At 57.6% G+C, this 18,197-nt stretch overlaps 1 protein-coding gene across 7 annotated transcripts in view; it reads left to right on the top strand.

The window, feature by feature from the left end:
• Window positions 1–11,732, top strand: part of CNTFR (ciliary neurotrophic factor receptor) — a 37,834-nt gene extending 26,102 nt beyond the window's left edge. For 6 of the 7 annotated variants that reach the window (XM_052644637.1, XM_052644638.1, XM_052644640.1 and 3 more), the window contains 7 exons: window positions 4,827–4,985; window positions 5,340–5,457; window positions 5,624–5,790; window positions 6,832–6,995; window positions 10,362–10,542; window positions 10,897–11,065; window positions 11,160–11,732. In XM_052644637.1, coding sequence (XP_052500597.1) covers window positions 4,827–4,985; window positions 5,340–5,457; window positions 5,624–5,790; window positions 6,832–6,995; window positions 10,362–10,542; window positions 10,897–11,065; window position 11,160 — 959 coding nt within the window. In that variant the 3' untranslated portion in view covers window positions 11,161–11,732. The remainder of the gene's footprint in view (window positions 1–4,826; window positions 4,986–5,339; window positions 5,458–5,623; window positions 5,791–6,831; window positions 6,996–10,361; window positions 10,543–10,896; window positions 11,066–11,159) is intronic. The other variant, XM_052644643.1, reaches the window with a different exon arrangement.
• The last annotated feature ends 6,465 nt before the right edge of the window (window positions 11,733–18,197 follow it).

Below are 18,197 nucleotides of genomic sequence, written 5' to 3'. Positions count from 1 at the left end.
GTACGGGTGAGGGATCTGCGGCACCATCTGCTGTAGATGTTGGGTTTTGGTCCCTGGGGGACAACCAGGAGTAGATGGCTGGTAGCCAATGGATCTGAGGTTCTGGGACTCAGGGAGAGGCCTGTGCTGGAGATGGGAATTGAGAAGGGGGTGGTTGTCAGCATTAATTCTTTGGGAGGGGATGAGATGGTCAAGGGTGAGACTGTGGGATGAAGAGAGAAGATGACCCAGGACCGAGCCCTGAAGACGATCGCCCGTAAAAGGTTGATCGAAGGAAATGAGCCACAAAAAGAGATGAGAGATCAGAAGGAGCCTGGCAGGAAGGGAGAAAGGGGAGCAAGTGAGTGTGATTCAGAAGCGGTGTTAGGAAGCTCGGGAGGAGGAGGTTATCAGTGTTGCTGAGGGTCAGCTGGGCAGGTCCTTGGTGCTCAGCTGGAGGCATCAACTGACAGAATAAATACTCCAAACATAGTTTCATTTCTTTTCTTCTTGAGCCAAGGATTCAGGCTTCTCTAGCCTCATCCCATTTGGGTGATATACCCCACTCTGCTTACTCCCTCGGAGCTGCCGATCTACCGAGGGGAAGAAATGCTTGAGGGGCCTGAGAGCGGGTCCTTGCCCCATTGTCAGGCGATAGATGTGGACAACCATGGGAAATGTTAGGCTGAAGGGTTGCTCAGCATCCTCCACAAAAACACTGACCCATCAGTGGGGCCAGAGGAGAGGGGAAAGTATGTTTTGGTAGGGATGTTCCTTTCCCCACAGAAAAGCCTTTTCACATGTTTAAACTGGAGAGACGGCAGTCATAACAAAACATCTTAGTCGCAAGCCCAGGGTGGAGTGACTCCTGCCCACTGGAATCTTCCCTGGCCCACCACAGGGTGCACCAGAAGTGGACCCCGCAGCCTAGCCCTGGGCCCTCATGTGGGGAAAGAGGCTACATGCTGAGTGGCATGCAAGAAGGATGAGGCCAACTTGGCACAAGTCACCCACACCCGTGGCTTATCAGCTTGAGCCCCAGAAGGCTTCTGATGGACAAAGCTGGCTGTGATGGCCAGGCCTGGGTGACTCCGGCCCTCATTCCCAGTTACTTGATTTTCTTTGAGAGGTCACTGAAGGGAGATTGGGTCTAGAAGTAATGCCGGTAGCCATGCCCACAGGCCATGCCCACAGCTGCTCTTTGTGACCAGAGCCCAGACTTTTTATATATAGCGCTGACCACTCTTCAGGCCCTGCCTGTCAGAGGGGTGCTGGCCGTGAATTGGCTGTAGCATTAGTTATCAGGTACTTATCTCACATTGCCTTGTTTCTTCCTAGGGTTGGTCAGAGGAACATGGGACATTAATCATGATAGTTTCAGTCACTTTATATTAGTAACAAGAGACCAGGTTTGGCAACATTCAGTATCAAATTATCCTTCTCACCAGCTCTCAGAGAACAGGACAGAGTTACCCCTGATTTGTGGGCCATTCAGACTAAAAATTATTTAATATTTATCTTAAACATGTAAGATTTTTGTGTCTCTATTTCCAAGGGAACCTGATCATAAAAATATTCTGTTGTAAGTCCCCTTAACCAGGCTGATCCCTGAACTGCTTCCTCTTGACCCACCTTTCTGCCCTCAGGCAGATGATCACACCCCCTTCTAAAGAGGCCCCTACCCAAGGTGATGAAAGGACACCCCCCCACCAACACACACATTAGGAAACAGGATCACAAGGTTCCTTTTAGTAGCATCCTTTTGTTTCCCTAGACACTGCTAATTCCATGTCATTCTGATTTTAGGCTGAAATAAATCAGAGACTGACTAATTTTAAATAGACAGTTCCTTGTCCAGTTTTAAAATATTCGTGTTTGATTGGTCAAGACAGGAACTCTAGTCCCCCTCGGTTCAGCATCGCTTCCTCCTCAGCTCTGTTTGCTGGGAAGGAAAGAGCAGCGCATGGTTGAAGAAGTTGGGGAGAGAAAAGATGGGTGGAAGGTGGGCATTTGGGAGTCCAGAAGAGATGTCACGAGATAAGGTTAGGATGGGCCACGGGCCCTGAATGCCCAGGCAAGAGGAGGAGGAGTAGTGTGGGTGTGGCCCGGGAGGGCTGGAGCTGGAAGGGTCACCCCGCCCTGCCTGGCCTGATCTGGCCTGGCCAGGGGCGTGGGCAGCCTGCCCCTCCTCCTCTCTGAGCCGTTGGGCAGGCCTCATGCGTGCTGGGGGCTCCAGCCCAGGCGGGCTGGCGAGATGAGAGGAAAAACATGCGGTTTGGTGGGCTGGACATGGAAAAACAAGCCAATTAGGAGGAAAACAAACAAACCCTGGGCCCGCGAGGGTACACGCACGCATGCACACGCACACGTGGCCCCGCGTGGGGCGCTAGGACGCCCTGCTGCAGGCTGATGCTGTCGTTTGGGCATCTCAGGAGCCCCCACAGGGGCGACTCAGGAAGTCTGGGCACCCCGGAGCGTGTGTGTCTGTGCTGACATGACACGCATGCGCACGGGCTTCGGCTCACACACATGCTCTCACACGGTGTGTTCTGCTAAATGTGTGAACACACTGGGCACCTTCCCACACCCACGGTTTGAAAAACACCTTCAGGCTTCAGGTCTGTCTCACACACAGCGTCGCAGGTCCGTGGTCCTCTGTCACTGTCTCACACACAACAGCGCATTTACATGCCTCTGTACAGAGGACCTCGGCCACGCGGCCTCAGACATGTGAACAGTCCCCACATCGCACAGCCTCACCCCGAGTCCCACACAAACACAGTCATCCGGCCACACACGTCCAGTCGCGGTGACACAGCTGCCCGGACTCCCAGTCACACACAGGAAGCCCATCAGAGTTCCACACGCCGCCTCACAACTGCAGCCTCTCACAAACAGCTTCTCCCCTGATGTGCAGCACACTCACAACAGGCCTCCTAATTGCACACTGTCCCACAGCCTCACACTTGGTCTCTCACAGCACCCCACCTCCACCCACCCAGCCCCTCAGCTGGGCTCCAGCTGCAGCGAGTCACTCCTTTTCTTCCTTTTCTCTGTTTTTCTTTCCTCCTTTTCCCTCTGAGAAACCTGGTCCCTGTCAGGAAACCCAAGCCCTTCCCTATTCAGGGCCCAGGGCCAGGCAGGAGTAGCCAGATGACAGACAAAGCCCTGCACGCCCCCACCGCCCCCCATGACCTGCCCAGTCAACCAGTCAGAGAGGGGAACTGGTTTGAGGGGGAGGTTTGAGAGGAGGCTCGTCTGAGGGGGGAGGATGTTCAGAGGGGAACTGAGGGAGCTGGTCAATGGGGAGGCAACTCTGTCCCTGCTCTGCCCTCCAGAGTCCCAGGTGGCAGGGAGCTGACTCTGCAGGCTTCAGTCCTCACCCCCCGAGCGCCCTCTCCTTTGAAGCCTGGGCTAAGGGAGGGTGGGGCGGGGTGTGGAGGGGAGTGGAGGCTTCTCAGCCGACCTCGGAATGTCCTTTCCTCCTGGGGTGACTGCCAGCTCTGGCCTGGCCCACAGGTCCCCACAAGGCACTTCCTGTGTCCTTGGCCGCCCCCCCCACCCCACCCCCATGCCTCTATGCCCCTGGGCAGATAGGCAAGGGATATGTGAGGCACACAGGATGAACACAGGACAGACACAAGATGAACTCAGGGCCAGGAAGGCTTCCCAGGGGAGACAGACCGCAGCGGGCAGCAGGCAGGTTGCCCGTTGTGCAGGCTCCACTGGCCCCCAACTCTCCCTGCAGGCCTGGGGCTGGAGACATCTCAGCCCACACCGTCGCCCACTCTGCCTGCGACACACGAGCTGCTGTCGTGCCCCTCTGACCCCCTCATCACTCCTGATCTGCTCTCATGCCTATCTGACCCCCTCATCACTCCTGTGCTGGCCTCATGCCCCTCTGACACCCCTCATTGCTCTTGAGCTCCTCTAATGTCCTTCTGACCCCCTCATCACTCCTGGGCTCCCCTCACGCCCCTCTGGCCCCCTTATCACTCCTGAGCTCCCCTCGTGCTCGTCTGACGCCCTCATCACTCCTGCTGCAGAGCTGGATCGCTCCCTGGGGGTCTGAGCACATACATACCTCACACATACTGGGCATGAACATGAAATCACACAGAGTCACTCACAATCACGTGCACACTGGATGAGAGCCCACAGTTCGCCGTGTATCACCACAGCCACTCAGCAGGCGTAGACATGCCCTCCCCTTCACCATCCCTGGCTTCTTGAGCTGCCCCCTCCCGCTTCCTGTCCACCTGTCAGGCAGGGGGCGGGGTGGGAGGGCACAGAAGGGAGGTGTCAGTATCCCCGGAGCTGTGGACGGACATTCCTTGCCTGGGTCAGATCACAGAAACTGCCTCCTTCCAGGAACCTGAGCCGGCTGTCCTCACGCCTTACCCAACACCCGAGGGTGGGACAGCTGGGCTGAGTGCTCACAGCAGCAAAAAGAGTGGTTAGGACGCAGGGAGGACTTCCCAAGTACATAGGTGTGGTCATGCCAGTGGGTATTCCCATCCTGCTGCTTGGCACTGGCTCCGGCTTGCTGTGTGACCCCAGGCATGTCCCCAGCCCTCTCTGGCCCTCTGCGGTCCCCAGAGTAAGGCAGCTGCTGACTGTATAACGGGCTTCTTAACGGGTCTGATGGAGAGGCTGGGGACTGGGGCTGGGGTGAGTACATGCCAACAGAACAGCACACACACAGTCACACGTGTAGGCATGTGGTGTGAGCTGCATATACAGACCCTCCTGCATACATTCCCACATTCCATCACACGTCACTCACTCACGTCACACACACACGTAACACATACATGAGTGTGAACAGTGCTGTCGTTTGTGTGGAGCCCCCAGGGCTGTCTTGTGTCCCTTCTTCTCTCCTGAGGGGAAGCCTGGAATGTGTCTTCGGCCGGGAGTGCACCCTGATCACCCCAGCAACCAGAGGACCCGGTGGAGCCCCCCACCCTTGACCTCTGTTGCAGTCTCCCTCTGGAGATGGACGCAAGGTGGCAGGAGACGTGGGGCTGGGGCCAGTTCCCCCAGACATCACCTCCGTCCCGTGATTGATGAGCTGAGGCCCGCAGCCCCCTGCTCCCCATGGTTCCCGCCTCCATTGAGCAGGTGGAGGGGGGCTCCCTCTCCATACAGGCCTTGTTTTTCTTTAATTAAACATCTGGCTCTCTGTGGCCTGGGAAGCCTCAGACCCTCGCTGACAGCACTTCCCACCCCCACCTCTGGCATTGCTGTTGGGTTGAAGAGGGAGAGCTGGGGTTTTGGGGCCCACCTGTCCCCACACTTGCACGAGGGCCTGGGGGGCTCAGGAACACCCTGACCGTGCTGTCCTCACCCCTCCCCCCCAGTGCCGCCGCGGGAGCCTGTGCTCAGCTGCCGCTCCAACACTTATCCCAAGGGCTTCTACTGCAGCTGGCATCTGCCCACTCCCACCTACATCCCCAACACCTTCAATGTGACTGTGCTGTGAGTAGACACACCCAGGACCCAGTTCAACCCTGACCTCTCCCGGGCCCCCTCCATGCCCTCCATCCACACCCTGTAGCCCAGCCTTGGGCTCGACCTTCTCCCAGCCTCCATCCTGCCCGATCCTTGAGGTTGGTGATGGTGCCTGGTTTTCACCCCTCCTCAGGCACGGCTCCAAAATAATGGTCTGTGAGAAGGACCCGGCCGTCAAGAACCGTTGCCACATCCGCTACATGCACCTGTTCTCCACCGTCAAGTACAAGGTCTCGATAAGTGTCAGCAATGCCCTGGGCCACAATGCCACAGCCATCACCTTTGATGAGTTCACCATTGGTGCGTGGGGATTGCGGGGAGGGAGGGGCTCCCTGCTGCATCCTGCAGTGGGAGTAAGTGGATGTTTGCCAGAAGTGTGTATGAGCACGCATGGGGATGTTCACGAGTGTCTGCCCAGGTGTGTGTGGAATGTATAACATGTACGTCCACGCGTGGCATGTACACACCTGTGAACATTTGAGTGGATGCACTTTACCTGCTGGGGCCGAGAGGCCTCTCCAGCAGCTCTTCTCCTCATCTCTCTGGCTCCCAGAGCATGCAGGAGGGGGAGGGGGGCAGGCTGGGCCAGACCCTTGTGCAGCTGCAGCCTCCAATCCACCCCCCCACACACAACCACGCTAATGGCTTCCTTACGGCCTGTGATGAATGAGGTGTCAGAATAGGAGACAGGACTGGGACAGAGACCGCCCTCCTCCCAGCCCCCATCCCAACCAGACCCCCTGCCTGCCCCTGTCCCATCCCAGCCAGACCCTCTGCCTCCGCCCACACCCCCGCCATGGCTGGGTCCTCAGCCAGACTCTACATGACCTCAGCCCTTAGCTGCTTCCATCAGATCCTCAGCCCACTTCCAACCCAGATCTGCAACACCTGTGAACTGTCTTTTAACCTTGACCCACAGAGCAGCTTCAAGCCCAGACTCTTCCAAGGGAGGCCGTGTCTCAGTTGGGAACTGGAAAAGTTGAGGTGGAAAGCCAGGCTTGGGGGGAGTATATGATGCTGGTACAGGAGTGGGTGATCCAGGTGATGATGAGGGTCATGATAGAGCATGACACCGGCTTAGTCATTGGCATGCTGGTCATCATGAGGATGGGGTTGGGATGAAATTTATGATGTTGATATCATGAGCTGGTGACAGTGACTGGTGACAGTCATTGGTGATGACAGGGATGTGAAAGGTGGGAGGAATGAAATGGTTGTTAACAGTAGTTGCCAAAGCTGACAACAGAGGAGACCAATGATTATCGATGTGCACTGGTTGTCATGGTGGCTGGGGTTGTTCCAAGAGATCAGTGTGGCACCAAAGCTGTGTTTCCTAAACAGTGAAGCCTGACCCTCCGGAAAACGTGGTAGCCCGGCCAGTGCCCAGCAACCCTCGCCGGCTAGAGGTGACGTGGCAGACCCCGTCGACCTGGCCCGACCCCGAGTCCTTTCCTCTCAAGTTCTTTCTGCGCTATCGACCCCTCATCCTGGACCAGTGGCAGCATGTGAGTGCCCTGCCCGGATCCTGAGAGCCGGAATCAGAGCCACATGGCATGGGAGTCCTTGCTGCTGGCTGTTCCAGTGGGAAGCCTGAGAGCAGTCAGAGAGGCTTTCTGGGGTGGAGGGTGGGCCTGGAAGGATGGATGGAGCTGAGGGGAGGCATCCTGATTGACCGCCATTAGGACAGTCAAACACGCCTGTCTATGTGACTCCCCGGGATAGTGGAGAGAGATGCTGGGGGCAGATGGTGGCAGTGTTTCCCTTTTCCTGTCTCTGGCTTCAGCCCTGATCAGACTTCTCTCTTCTACACTCTGGACCAGGCTCTGGGCCTGGACCCAAGGGACAGGATGGTCCCTGTCCTCACAGATGGGCTCCAGGGGTCAGAATCAGGCAATAGAGTCAAGCTCAACCCAAGGTGTGAGCTCAGGCCATGACTAGTGTCACGGCTCCAAAGTAAAGCCTCGGTTAGGTGTCAGCCTTAAGTTATGGATCAGAAGGTGATTTGGGCCAGGAAGCAAGCCGTGGACAGGGGCAGCACGGGGTCAGGCTGTTGTCTGGGATGCTGATCAAGCTATGAGAGAGAGCTCTGGGGATCTGCCAAGGGTTCAGGGCAGACTGGAGTTTCTCTCTCCTTGAGAGCCTGGGGTTGCGGGTGCTGTCTGAGGGCTGGAAGTCTGAAGGCAAGGACTGGGGCTGGGAGGATGCTTCCCAGGGCAACCCAGGCTGGCACTCAGGGTCACCCTGTACCCCCACCACGTCTACCTGGTTCCAGCCCCATCTCCTCATGCCCCCATCCCAGCTGGCCTTTAAAGTTTGTAATTCAATTCCAGGGCGCCTGTCCTCGTTGCAGGCCTGGCCCCCACAAGGCTGCTCATATGCTCATATGTTCTCTGACAGAGTCCGGAGTCCCTCCTGCCTGGCCAGCTGCCCGCGACTAATGCATTGCTAATAACCAGGGTCTAGTTTCACAAGCCCCCCACCCCTGCTAACGAGCTACAGGCAGCAGCCCTGCGCGTCGCAGCACACACGCCTTGCCGTGGACCTGGCACACTGCCCACCACACACACATGGGAACATGCACACACACACGTGGTCCCAGCAGGAACCATGCTCCCACCATGCATGTGACTAATGTGCCAAGGCCACGCACTGGCCTGCACCTTGGGCAGAACTGACCCCCACGCTGACATGTGCAGAGCAGGGTATGTGGATTACATGGCAAGGACACGTGTGGCCTGTGGCCCACATTAGCCCTGTTCCATGTCACGTCAGCATGGTGCTTGGCTAGATGTATGGTTCTTTTGAACTTGAGTTTTGCTATGAACAGCATTGACTGTCCCCAGTCCTTAGTCTTGGGGAGAGGCAGGTGTATGATGGGGAGGGGCAAGCAGAGAAAAACATCACTTGGCTTTTCAGGAGGAAGTGAGAGATACAGGCCAGGAATCACACAAGAATGGGTGCCCTGAGGTCTGGCAGGGGCTCTCAAAATGGACCGGGGAGGCGAGCGTGGGTTCCCTGCATCTTTAGGCCCTGGGCCCCACTCAGCAGGAAGGCCGGAGGGCATGTGGCCACAGACTGGAGGGAGGCCTCCTAGTCAAGGCAGATGCCAGCAACTCGGGAATTCCTGCCACTTGTGGAGCCATTCTCTGAAGGTGGTGGATTAAGGGATCAGTGACAACCTGACTAGAAGGGCCCACGCCTAGGAGACGTGGCTTCCTGGAGAGCCATGGGCTTATAGGCACATCACTAGAGGTGTGGTGGGTTGCCCACCCTAGGCCTGCCAGTGAGGTGGTCATTTGAACTGCTCCCCATGGTCCTCTCCATTTGGGGAAAGATCTGGGGGACAGAATCAAAGCAGGGGGCCTGAGGGTGGAATCCTGGCGAGGGGGAGAAGGAGCTGAATGAGCTGGGTCTACTTAGCAGGGGGAGTCTTTGCAGAGCCAGAGGGGACCAGAGGTGGAACTGGTCGAGGGCTAGAGTAGGACTCACTGAGCCCAGGTCTGGGTCCAAAATGTCTTCCATACTGACTCTGGTTCTACCCACACCTCCTACCTGAGGCCCACGGACCCTGGAGGGGTTGGGAGGCCTTCCCACCTCACTTCGACCCAGCTACACACACATACACACACACACTTGTACTCACAGGCTCTCAGCCTTCCCCCCCCAACTTGGACCCAGCTACATACACACACACACACACACTTGTACTCACAGGCTCTCAGCCTTCCCTCCAGCTTGGACCCAGCTACACACACACACACACACACACACACACACACACACACACACTCTTGTACTCACAGGCTGTCAGGTCAGGTAGCCCAGACCCTGGCTTGCTGGGAGAAGACTGGAATGGGGACCAAAAAAGCCCTGAAGCCAGACGTGGCCCAGAGCAGCCCCTCCTCCGCCCCTGCCGGCTGCCCCTGTTTACGAGGCGGCTTAATGAGGCAGCGGGTGCCGTTGAGATGAACCAGAGCCCAGCCTGGGCCTGGGAGGGGCGCCGGACAGGCAGGCCAGCCTGGAGGGTGGGGGAGACCAGCATGATGGGGCTGGCCAGGCGGGGGCGGGGTAGCGATGCCTCCAGGAGGAAATGGAGCAGCTGTCCCTCTGCCCCGGAACCGCCCCCCACCCCTTTTCCGCCTCAGGCTGGAGGCCTCCCTGAGGGAGAGACCCAGCTGGGGCCAGGCTGGTGGGTGCGCTAGGCATCTGGGAACCCGGGCTCCGAGTTGGAACCCGTGATAATGACAGAGCTGGCTGAAGTCTGCTTGGCCCTCGCCCTGTGCCTGCGTCCTTATTACAACCCTGTGAGGGAGATCGTTAACGCCATTTTACAGATGAGGACTGCAAGGCAAGTGGAAGTTAAGTAAGTCACCTAGCGAGGAGGGGATGGATGGAGCTGAAATCTGGGCTCGGACAGCCCAGCTCCAAGTCTGTGCCTGTGGCTTTCCCGCTAAACAGCTTCTTCATGGGGGAGGAAGAGGGCAGCACCGCACTAACCCTTTCTCACCCCAACCTCGTGTTGCCTCCTGCTGGGACCGAGGTCAGGGGCTTGTGAGAGAGCTGGAGACGTGAGCACAGTCCTGCTGACTCTCCCCTCAGGGTGCGGGTGCTTTCTGTCTCCTTAAAGATCTCCCTCAGGACTGTCTTCGCTCCCTGGTGGAGGGTCTCCTCCTGAGGTATCTTTCCTTTCCCCTAGGGGTGTTCTCAGTAGCCCCTCCCTCCCCCAGGGAAGTCCCCGTGCCCTTCAGGGGTATGTTCACTCCTCTCCCCTCCCCAAAGCATCCTCCTGTCTCCCGGGGGTGCCTCACTCTCCTGACCTCCAGGGTCCACCGTCCCTCTCCCCGCCCCTCTCCGTGGTGGTCTGGCTGCAGGTGGAGCTGTCAGACGGCACAGCACACACCATCACAGATGCCTACGCTGGCAAGGAATACATCATCCAGGTGGCGGCCAAGGACAACGAGATTGGGACGTGGAGCGACTGGAGCGTGGCTGCCCACGCCACGCCCTGGACGGAGGAGCCACGACACCTGACCACTGAGGCCCAGGCCCCCGGTGAGCCTCCCCTCACCTCGTGCTGCCTCCTGTCCTCCTGGGACTTGGAGCGTCTGCCCTAGGGCTCTCTGAACCCTGTGTGGCTGCCACACTCCCCTTGGTCTATCCAACCCCTGCTGCTCCTTGTCCTTGCTGTTTGGACATTCTCAGCAGGGGCCACTGGATGGAGGGGTCATCTGTGTGCCTGGGGGAAGCAACAAGGACCTGCCTGATGGGTGAGGCTGGGGCTGTCTCACGGGGGAGGCAGCACTGGTCTGACACAGGAGGCAGGAGCCATGTCTCCTGGACCCCCAGATCCGGGGGGAACCCCAGCCCTGGCCGAGCCCTTCCCTGAGTTTCCTCCATGTTCCCCAGAGACCACGACCAGCACCACCAGCTCACTGGCACCCCCACCCACCACGAAGATCTGTGACCCCGGGGAGCTGGGCAGCGGCGGGGCAGCCTCGGCGCCCTCCTTCGTCAGTGTCCCTGTTATTCTGGCCCTGGCTGCCGCTGCCACCACTGCCAGCAGTCTCCTGATCTGGTGAGTGGAGTGAGGCTGGGCGGCAGAGAGGAGCCTGAGGGGACCCCCGGGCCAGCCGCTTCCCTTATGGCCTCCTGCCCTGTTCGCCCCCCAGAGCCCGGCATCCTGTGAGGACACGCCAGCGCACCTGCAGAGGAGCAGGAGGCCGGAGCTGAGCCCGAAGACCCCGGTTTCTATTTTGCACACGGGCAGGAGAGCCTTCTGCATTCTCTTCAGACACAATTTGTAGAGACCCCGGCAGGCCCGGGCCTGCCGTCCCTCCCCTGGCCCCGCCACCCCATGCCGGCCCACCTCCCTCCCTCACGGGAGGGGGCCATGCAGCTAACCCACCCACCAAAGACCCCACCACTCGCCCCTATCCTGCCCCCCTGGGGCTGGACCCTCCAACGCCAGCGACTCCCAGGAGCCCTTGGGGGGGCCTGAGGGGAGCCCCTCACATCCAGTCTCTCCTCCTGTCCCCCCCTCCTGTCTGTCCCAGGGTCTCTGTTGCCACCATCAGATTATAAGCTCCTGACGCTGGGGGGGCCCAGCCATCCCCTTCCCCCCAGCGCCCACACTTTTCAGTCCCCCACCTCTGCCTGCCCCTGTTTTTGTACGACCCTCCACCTTTCTTGCTCCTACCCCACAGTATTTAATGCCCTGTCAGTCCCTTCTAGTCTGACTCAATGGTAACTTGCTGTATTTGAATTTTTTATAGATGTATATACAGGGGTGGGGGTGGGGGGGTTCTCATTAAATGTCACCATTTCATGAGTCCTTGGAACAGACCCGCTTTGGGAAGGTAACCCTCACCCCAGGACCCCTCCCCTTCCAGGCCTGGAAGAGGGAAGAGGTGGGGAGGGGCAGGTCAGCTCCCAGGAGGAGGTGTCTGGGGTCGGGGCTTTCTGCTTCTGGTGGGGAGGGAGCACTCCCGGGAGGTCACGGGCGGAGTTGTAGGGAATGAAAGGTCCCAGCTGGCGAGGCAGCTCTCACCTGGGAATGTCCTGACAGCCCTTGCTTGCTTGCTTGTTTAGTTCCTCAGTCGTGTCCGACTCTCTGCAACCCCATGGACTGCAACCCACCAGGCTCCTCTATCCATGGGATTCCCCAGGCAAGAATACTGGAGTGGGTTCTAGTCAGCCCTGCAGGCTGCTAAGTCCTGGCAGGGCCGTGGCCTGTTAAGGGCTGTCTTCGGAGCTTCTGCATCCACAAGTGCCCAGGCCTGGCTTTACCCACAGGGCAGAGGGGCATGAAGGGGAGGAGATCAGGCTCCATCCTCTGAATGGAGGGCTTGTCATCCCTGCCAGCCAGGAGACACAGGCCAAGGTTCAGCCTGAACTCGGGGCTCAGTGTGCAGAGGGGCCTGAGCCTGGGCGGGCAGGGAGGTTGCCCGGAGGAGGCCACCTGGCATGTGACCCGGGACTTGACTCGGGACAGGGAGTGTGGACTGCGTGATCTACCCCGGGGTTAGGTTACAGCGAGGATTCGGTGTGAGTGGGAGAGGAGCGGGCTTTGGCTTCACAGGGTGCTCAGTCTTTGGTGCAGCCCCATGCCCTGCTCACACCCACACCCTTCCAGTGCCCAGGATGGGACTCCAGGTTCCCTTTGATTGCTCCTCAGAGGGGGAGCCTCTGGCTGCCCCAGGCCTGCTCAGGTCCAGTCCCGCTCTTGTCAGAGCCACCCCCCTGCAGCTCCTTGGCTGAGAAGGCCCAAGGCTGGGGCCAAGTTGGAAGGCACCTTTGGCCTAGGGGTAGGGGCACAGGGTTAGGCCAGAGCCCCAGCCAGAGAGCCAAGCCTGGCCGTGCTCTGGGCAGCTGGAGCAAGGAGAGAAGTGGAGTCAAAGCCATGAGCGTGCAGGCCGGCACACAGTTCCCCCACCCCCACCCCCCATCATGCACCAAGCCAGACCACCACTGAGCCGCTGACCCCCGGGGCACACGTGCAGGCTGGCGCACACTTCCACCACCCCCACCCCCCAGCATGCACCAAGCCATACCACCACTGAGCCGCTGACCCCCGGGGCACACGTGCAGCCTGGGTTCAAGCCCTCCTCCTCAAGCCAGGGTCAGGAAATGGGCATTCCATTGCTGGTCTCCATGCCCACCTGGGATGATGTCCTGGGAGGATGGATTCATGGTTCCAGGAGCACTGATGAGTCAGGCCTGGACAGGACTCTGGGTAGGTGAAGGCCTGAGAACAAATGGGCCCAGCCCTACTCTAGCCTGGGCACTGGAGGACAAGGGGGCGTTCCAGGCTGGAGATGCTGTGGAAGGCAGAGGCCGGTGTCAGGCTAGAAACACCTGTGGTTTTTCAAGCCAGATAGCCCCAGCTGTATGAGCATGCTGCTCCTCATCGACAGGAAGGGGCTCTCAGGAAGAACCTCCTGAGAAGCGACTGTGGACCCATCTCTGTGTCCTGGATCCCCAGTGTCTGTCTGGTCTCTGTGAGGTGAAGCTTGGGCCTGAAACCTGCATTCCAGGCCCAGCAGGGGTGGAGGGCATAGGGGGGTCACCAACTCTTGAGAAGGACATTGTATTCTCAAGGTTGGTCCAAGCCTCCCTCTTCCCTGTCCTGTGGTAGGAGGGCTATAGTAGGGGGTCTCAGGCGCATGCTCTTCCTGCCTTGAGAGCCCTGGTCAGCCCTGACCCACCCACCGCCCACCCAAGGCTTGGGCATCATCAATCTGGCCTCCATTAGCAACATGGGAAAGCAATTATGTGGGGCCTGGGGAGGAGAAGGAAGGGAGGGGGCTTGCAGGAACCTCAGAGGCCGATGGAGAGGAGGATCAAGGCGTCTCCCTGACTCCATTCCCAACGGAGAGCCCCAGCCCCATCCCAAGCCCTTAGGGGGCTTCAGGGACAGTGTCCCCACATCTGAGCAGACTGGACCCAGGCCCAGTGGTGGTCATCCCTCTTTGGGGGTCCTGATGACCCACCTTGCAGAGGCTGCTCGCCTGGGGAGGGTCTTGGCTGCTGTCTGTGGCTGCCTCCTTAGGCTGGCTCTTCCGCATCCGTTATATCTCGTCGTGGTTCTGGGGAGCTGAGGACAGCCTTGGCATCAGTTTTTGGAGCTCAGTCAGAACCTGGAGAATTAAAACCCTGCTGGTGGGGGTGGGGGTGGGGCACTGTTGGGGGAGATTTGGATCCCACCCCACAGAGCAAGCAGCCCAGCCTTTCAGCTCACTAGTTCTTGCTCTCTCAAGGGGCACGGGAACCTTCCTTTGTGCCATTCCTGTAGCACTACCTTGTCTGCCCATCATCTTCTCTCTGAACCCATTCCATGCCTATGTCTCCGTCCCATGCCTGTCTCTGAACCTTTGTTCTGGTCTCTATCCTTGTGTTTCTCTCTGTATGTCTCCTGTGTCTGCTGCCCTCCTTGTCTTTCTAGCCATCTCTTTCTCTCTCTCCATCCCTGTCTTTGCCTCTGTCCCTTCTCTCTCCTCTCTCAGTCTTGTCTTTTCCTGCTTCCCCCCCTCTGTCCCTGTGGGTCTGTCCCCATTGCTCAGTCTCCGTGTCTCTCCCTGTGTGTCTGTCTCTGTGTATATATATCTCCAGCCCCAGCTGTGTGTCTCTCTTCCTCCTTCCAGACTCTGGCATCCATTCCCTCTCTCTGCCTCTCTCTCCGTGTTCCTGTCCTGGTCCAGACCCCAGCCCCTGGCTGCCATGCCTCCCTGGCCTGAGCCAGGGGCTGTCCTGGCTTCTGCTGCCCCCTCTCGGCTGCCTGCCCACCCTTCATCCTCCTGGGCAGTCAGTGATCAGTGCAGGCATCCCACGCCTGCCTCTCGGCAGCCGGCCAGGAGAGGGAGGTGGTCAGGGGACTGCAGGCAGGAATACCTCCATGCAACCCCTGGCATTGAGAACTCCCTAAAGCTCACTAACTCCCTAGGCTGGGGCTCTGAGAAAGCTTATCTTCACATGTAAAGAATAGGATACTGGCTCCAAAGCCAGCCCTGGGGCCAGCATCTGTGTGTCTTTGTGTCTTGAGGTTCATGTGGATGCTGGCTCCAAAACCAGCCCTGGGACCGGCACCTTTGTGTCTGTGTCTTGAGATCCATGTGTTCACTATGCCCAGAGCTACTGAACATGGACAGGTAGAGACAGAACCTTCAAGAGGTAGCACCTACCTGGGGATGTAGGGCTAAAGCCTGGAATGACTGGAGTTCAATCCTCACCCCTTTTCTCAGAGGAGGGCAGGGAGGAGGGAGGTCTGAGGGGAGAAGTCTGATGGAGCTCGTCTGAGGAGGGAGGCTGGAAGGGAGGCTGACAGTCACTCTGATGGGGAAGGCTAATCTGGAGGTGAGTGGGTCTGAGAGGGCCTGTGTGACAGGACTGGTCTGAGGGAGGCTGGCCTGGGACACTTGCTGCTGAAGAGATCTTGTTTCGAAGGACCAATGTGAGGGCCTAGGCCGATCCAGAGATCTCCAAAGGGACCAGTCTGAGGAGGGTCTACTCTGAAGACACAAGGGTCTGAGAACAGGACCAACTAGCCCTAGTTTGCCTGGGACTTTCCCAGGTTTAGCACTGAACACCCCCTCATTCCCAGGAAAATAGAATAGTTGGTCACTCTATTTGAGAAAGTCTTGGCCAACAGCACTGGTCTGATGGGAGAGGCGAGGCCTGTCTATGAGCAAGCGATCCAAGGGAGCCTGGTCTGACAGTGCCTGAGGTCTGAGGGGAGAGGTTGCTCAAGGCTAGAAGCTTCTTTGAGCAGGAGAAGGGGACGACAGAGAAAGAGATGGTTGGATGGTATCACCGACTCAATGGACATGAGTTTGAGCAAGCTCTGGGAGATGTTGATGGACAGGAAAGCCTGGCGTGCTGCAGTCCATGGGGTCGCAAAGAGTTGGACACGACTGAGCGACTGACCAACGACAAAGGCCCTGAAGGGAGTGGACGGTTTGGGTCCTTCCAAAGGGCAATGGCTTGGGGAGTGGCCACCAGGGGGCAGGGCAAGCTCTCAAGAGAATCAGAGCCAAAGGCTCCAGAGGGAGCCAGACAGTGTGGGGCTGTGTGAAGGGTGCCCGCAACATCGCGGACATGTCTGTGTGATGCTGTGCAGTCATGTTTTGGTGTGGCTGGGTGAGCAGGGGCACGTCTGTGATGTGGCAGCATGTGCCCAGTGCGGCTGCAGCTGAGGCCTTTTGCGTGGCTATAAGGGATGGAGCAGGAGTCTCTTGGGGCACCTGGACAGGGAGGCTGTGGGTGGGCCATCAGAGAAGTTTCCCTGGGAGGAGCTGAGATGGGGAGGAGAGGTGGACCCAGGCCTCCCCATCTGTGCCCGCGCCTGCACACCAGAGGATCCTTGAGAGTGCAGACACTGAGTGCTTTGGTCACGCACAGGGGCAGTCCCCAGGCTAGTCTGCATGCCTTGGCCCTGCCTGCCCTCCTCTCCAGTGTCTCCCCTCCTGCTACCTTCAGCTGGTGCTGCTCCAGCTGAACACCCCACACCCACCCCACTGCACCCCGTTCCTCCATCACTGGTTCTAGTGCTCCTATCTCCATGTCTCGGTTCCTGCTGTTCCCTACCCAATATCTCTTCTGATGCTGCCTCTGTGAAACACTCCCTGCTCATCCCTCTTCACAGTGGGCTGGGTACCCACTCTGTGCAGAGGCCTAGTGCTGTGGACCCCGGTCTCACCACTGGGACCTAAGAGTCATGGGGATGGGGCTGGTAGGATCTTGTCCAGAGTTGGGGGCGGTGGCGGGGGGGGGGTCCGTCAGGGGAGAGGCATGGACCAAACAAGGCTGGGAATCTCCGAGTTAGAACAGCAAAGAGACGTCACCATCACAGAATCACTCCACTTGGTCCTACCCCCCACTAACAAACTGAACAAAAGCCAAAACAAACCAAAACAAAAATGCTGTTACAAGCTCAAGTCCAACCAAACAAGGAAGTTCTTTTTATAAACCTTCAAATGCGATAGCCAAGGAAAGGAACAGAAGATTCTGAAGCAGTGCGTGAGTGGTATGTCTCCTAACCCCATGGCCAAAAGTAGCACTGAGAAAAGGCGAGTCAACAGAACACCAAGAATTCTCACTAATACACTGTAATCTGAGAGAAGTGGACTGTTGAGTGAGTAGGTAGCCTCAGGGAAAATCTGGAGAGGGGTGGGGAGAAAAAAATGCTTTGTAAATGTGCATGCGTGCTAGGTTGCTTCAGTCAGTCTGCAACCCTATGGACCTGTCAGGCTCCTTTGTCCATGGGATTTTCCAGGCAAAAATACTGGAGTGGGTTCCTCTGCCCTCCTCCAGGGGATCTTCCTGCTGTATTCGTCCATGAGACCTCAGGAGAGGCAGGAAGAGGTGCTATGGCTTGGTATCTTCCAGAGTACTGGTCTGAGGCTGGGGGCTCCAAAGCTACAGTGCACCACCCACTAGCTGCAGCAGGATCTCTAACAAGGCCTCAGAGAGGCAACGCTCAGGCCCCATGAAGGTCAGCAGGCAGCCCCACCCAAGCCACCCTCAGGCCACAGAGATGGGGTGGGTGGACTTGAAAGCAATAGCCAGCTTTTAAACCATAGCTCCCAGGGGAAGATAAAATGGTCCAGACAAGATGAGCAGGCATTTGACTCCAGAGCAAGGAGAGGTCTGCTAAATGTGATCGTGGCAGATGTAAGAGGAAAGGAAAGAGCATGGCCTCTAGGCGCATGGATCATAGCCATGACATAGGTGGGAAGGAAGGGAAGGAGGCAGGGAAAGAAAGGAACAGGAGGACAGAAGGCAAAAACAAGATAAACAGCCCAATCTAGAAGAAAACACAACCAAAGGAATAAAAGCAGATTTCTGGCAAGTTCTTCCTGTTATGGAAGGCTGTAATAATAGTATGAAATCAATAAAACAGGAACCCAAAGACAGGATGATAAAACAACAATGAGATGAAAGAGAGATCACAGAAGTAAGGAAAAATAATAAAGGACCCAAACAGTACCATTACAGATGTAACAAATAAACCAGAAACAGCAAAGCACAGAATGGATATGACTGGACAGCAAAGTAATGTGTAGGAAAGACTTGAAATACCAAGAGTAAATGTGATTGGAAAGGTAAAGACATTCAAGCAATTAGAGTGAAGGACAAAGACAAGCTACCATAGCATAATTAGCAGCCCTAAAGCTGAGGTTCCAAAAATGGAACAGCAAGAGTTATTAAGGTAT

This window comes from Budorcas taxicolor, chromosome 8 (assembly GCF_023091745.1).
Source record: "Budorcas taxicolor isolate Tak-1 chromosome 8, Takin1.1, whole genome shotgun sequence".
NCBI lineage: Eukaryota > Metazoa > Chordata > Mammalia > Artiodactyla > Bovidae > Budorcas > Budorcas taxicolor.
Note: the sequence above shows the minus strand (reverse complement) of the source record. Positions and strands in the feature narration are given on the sequence as shown.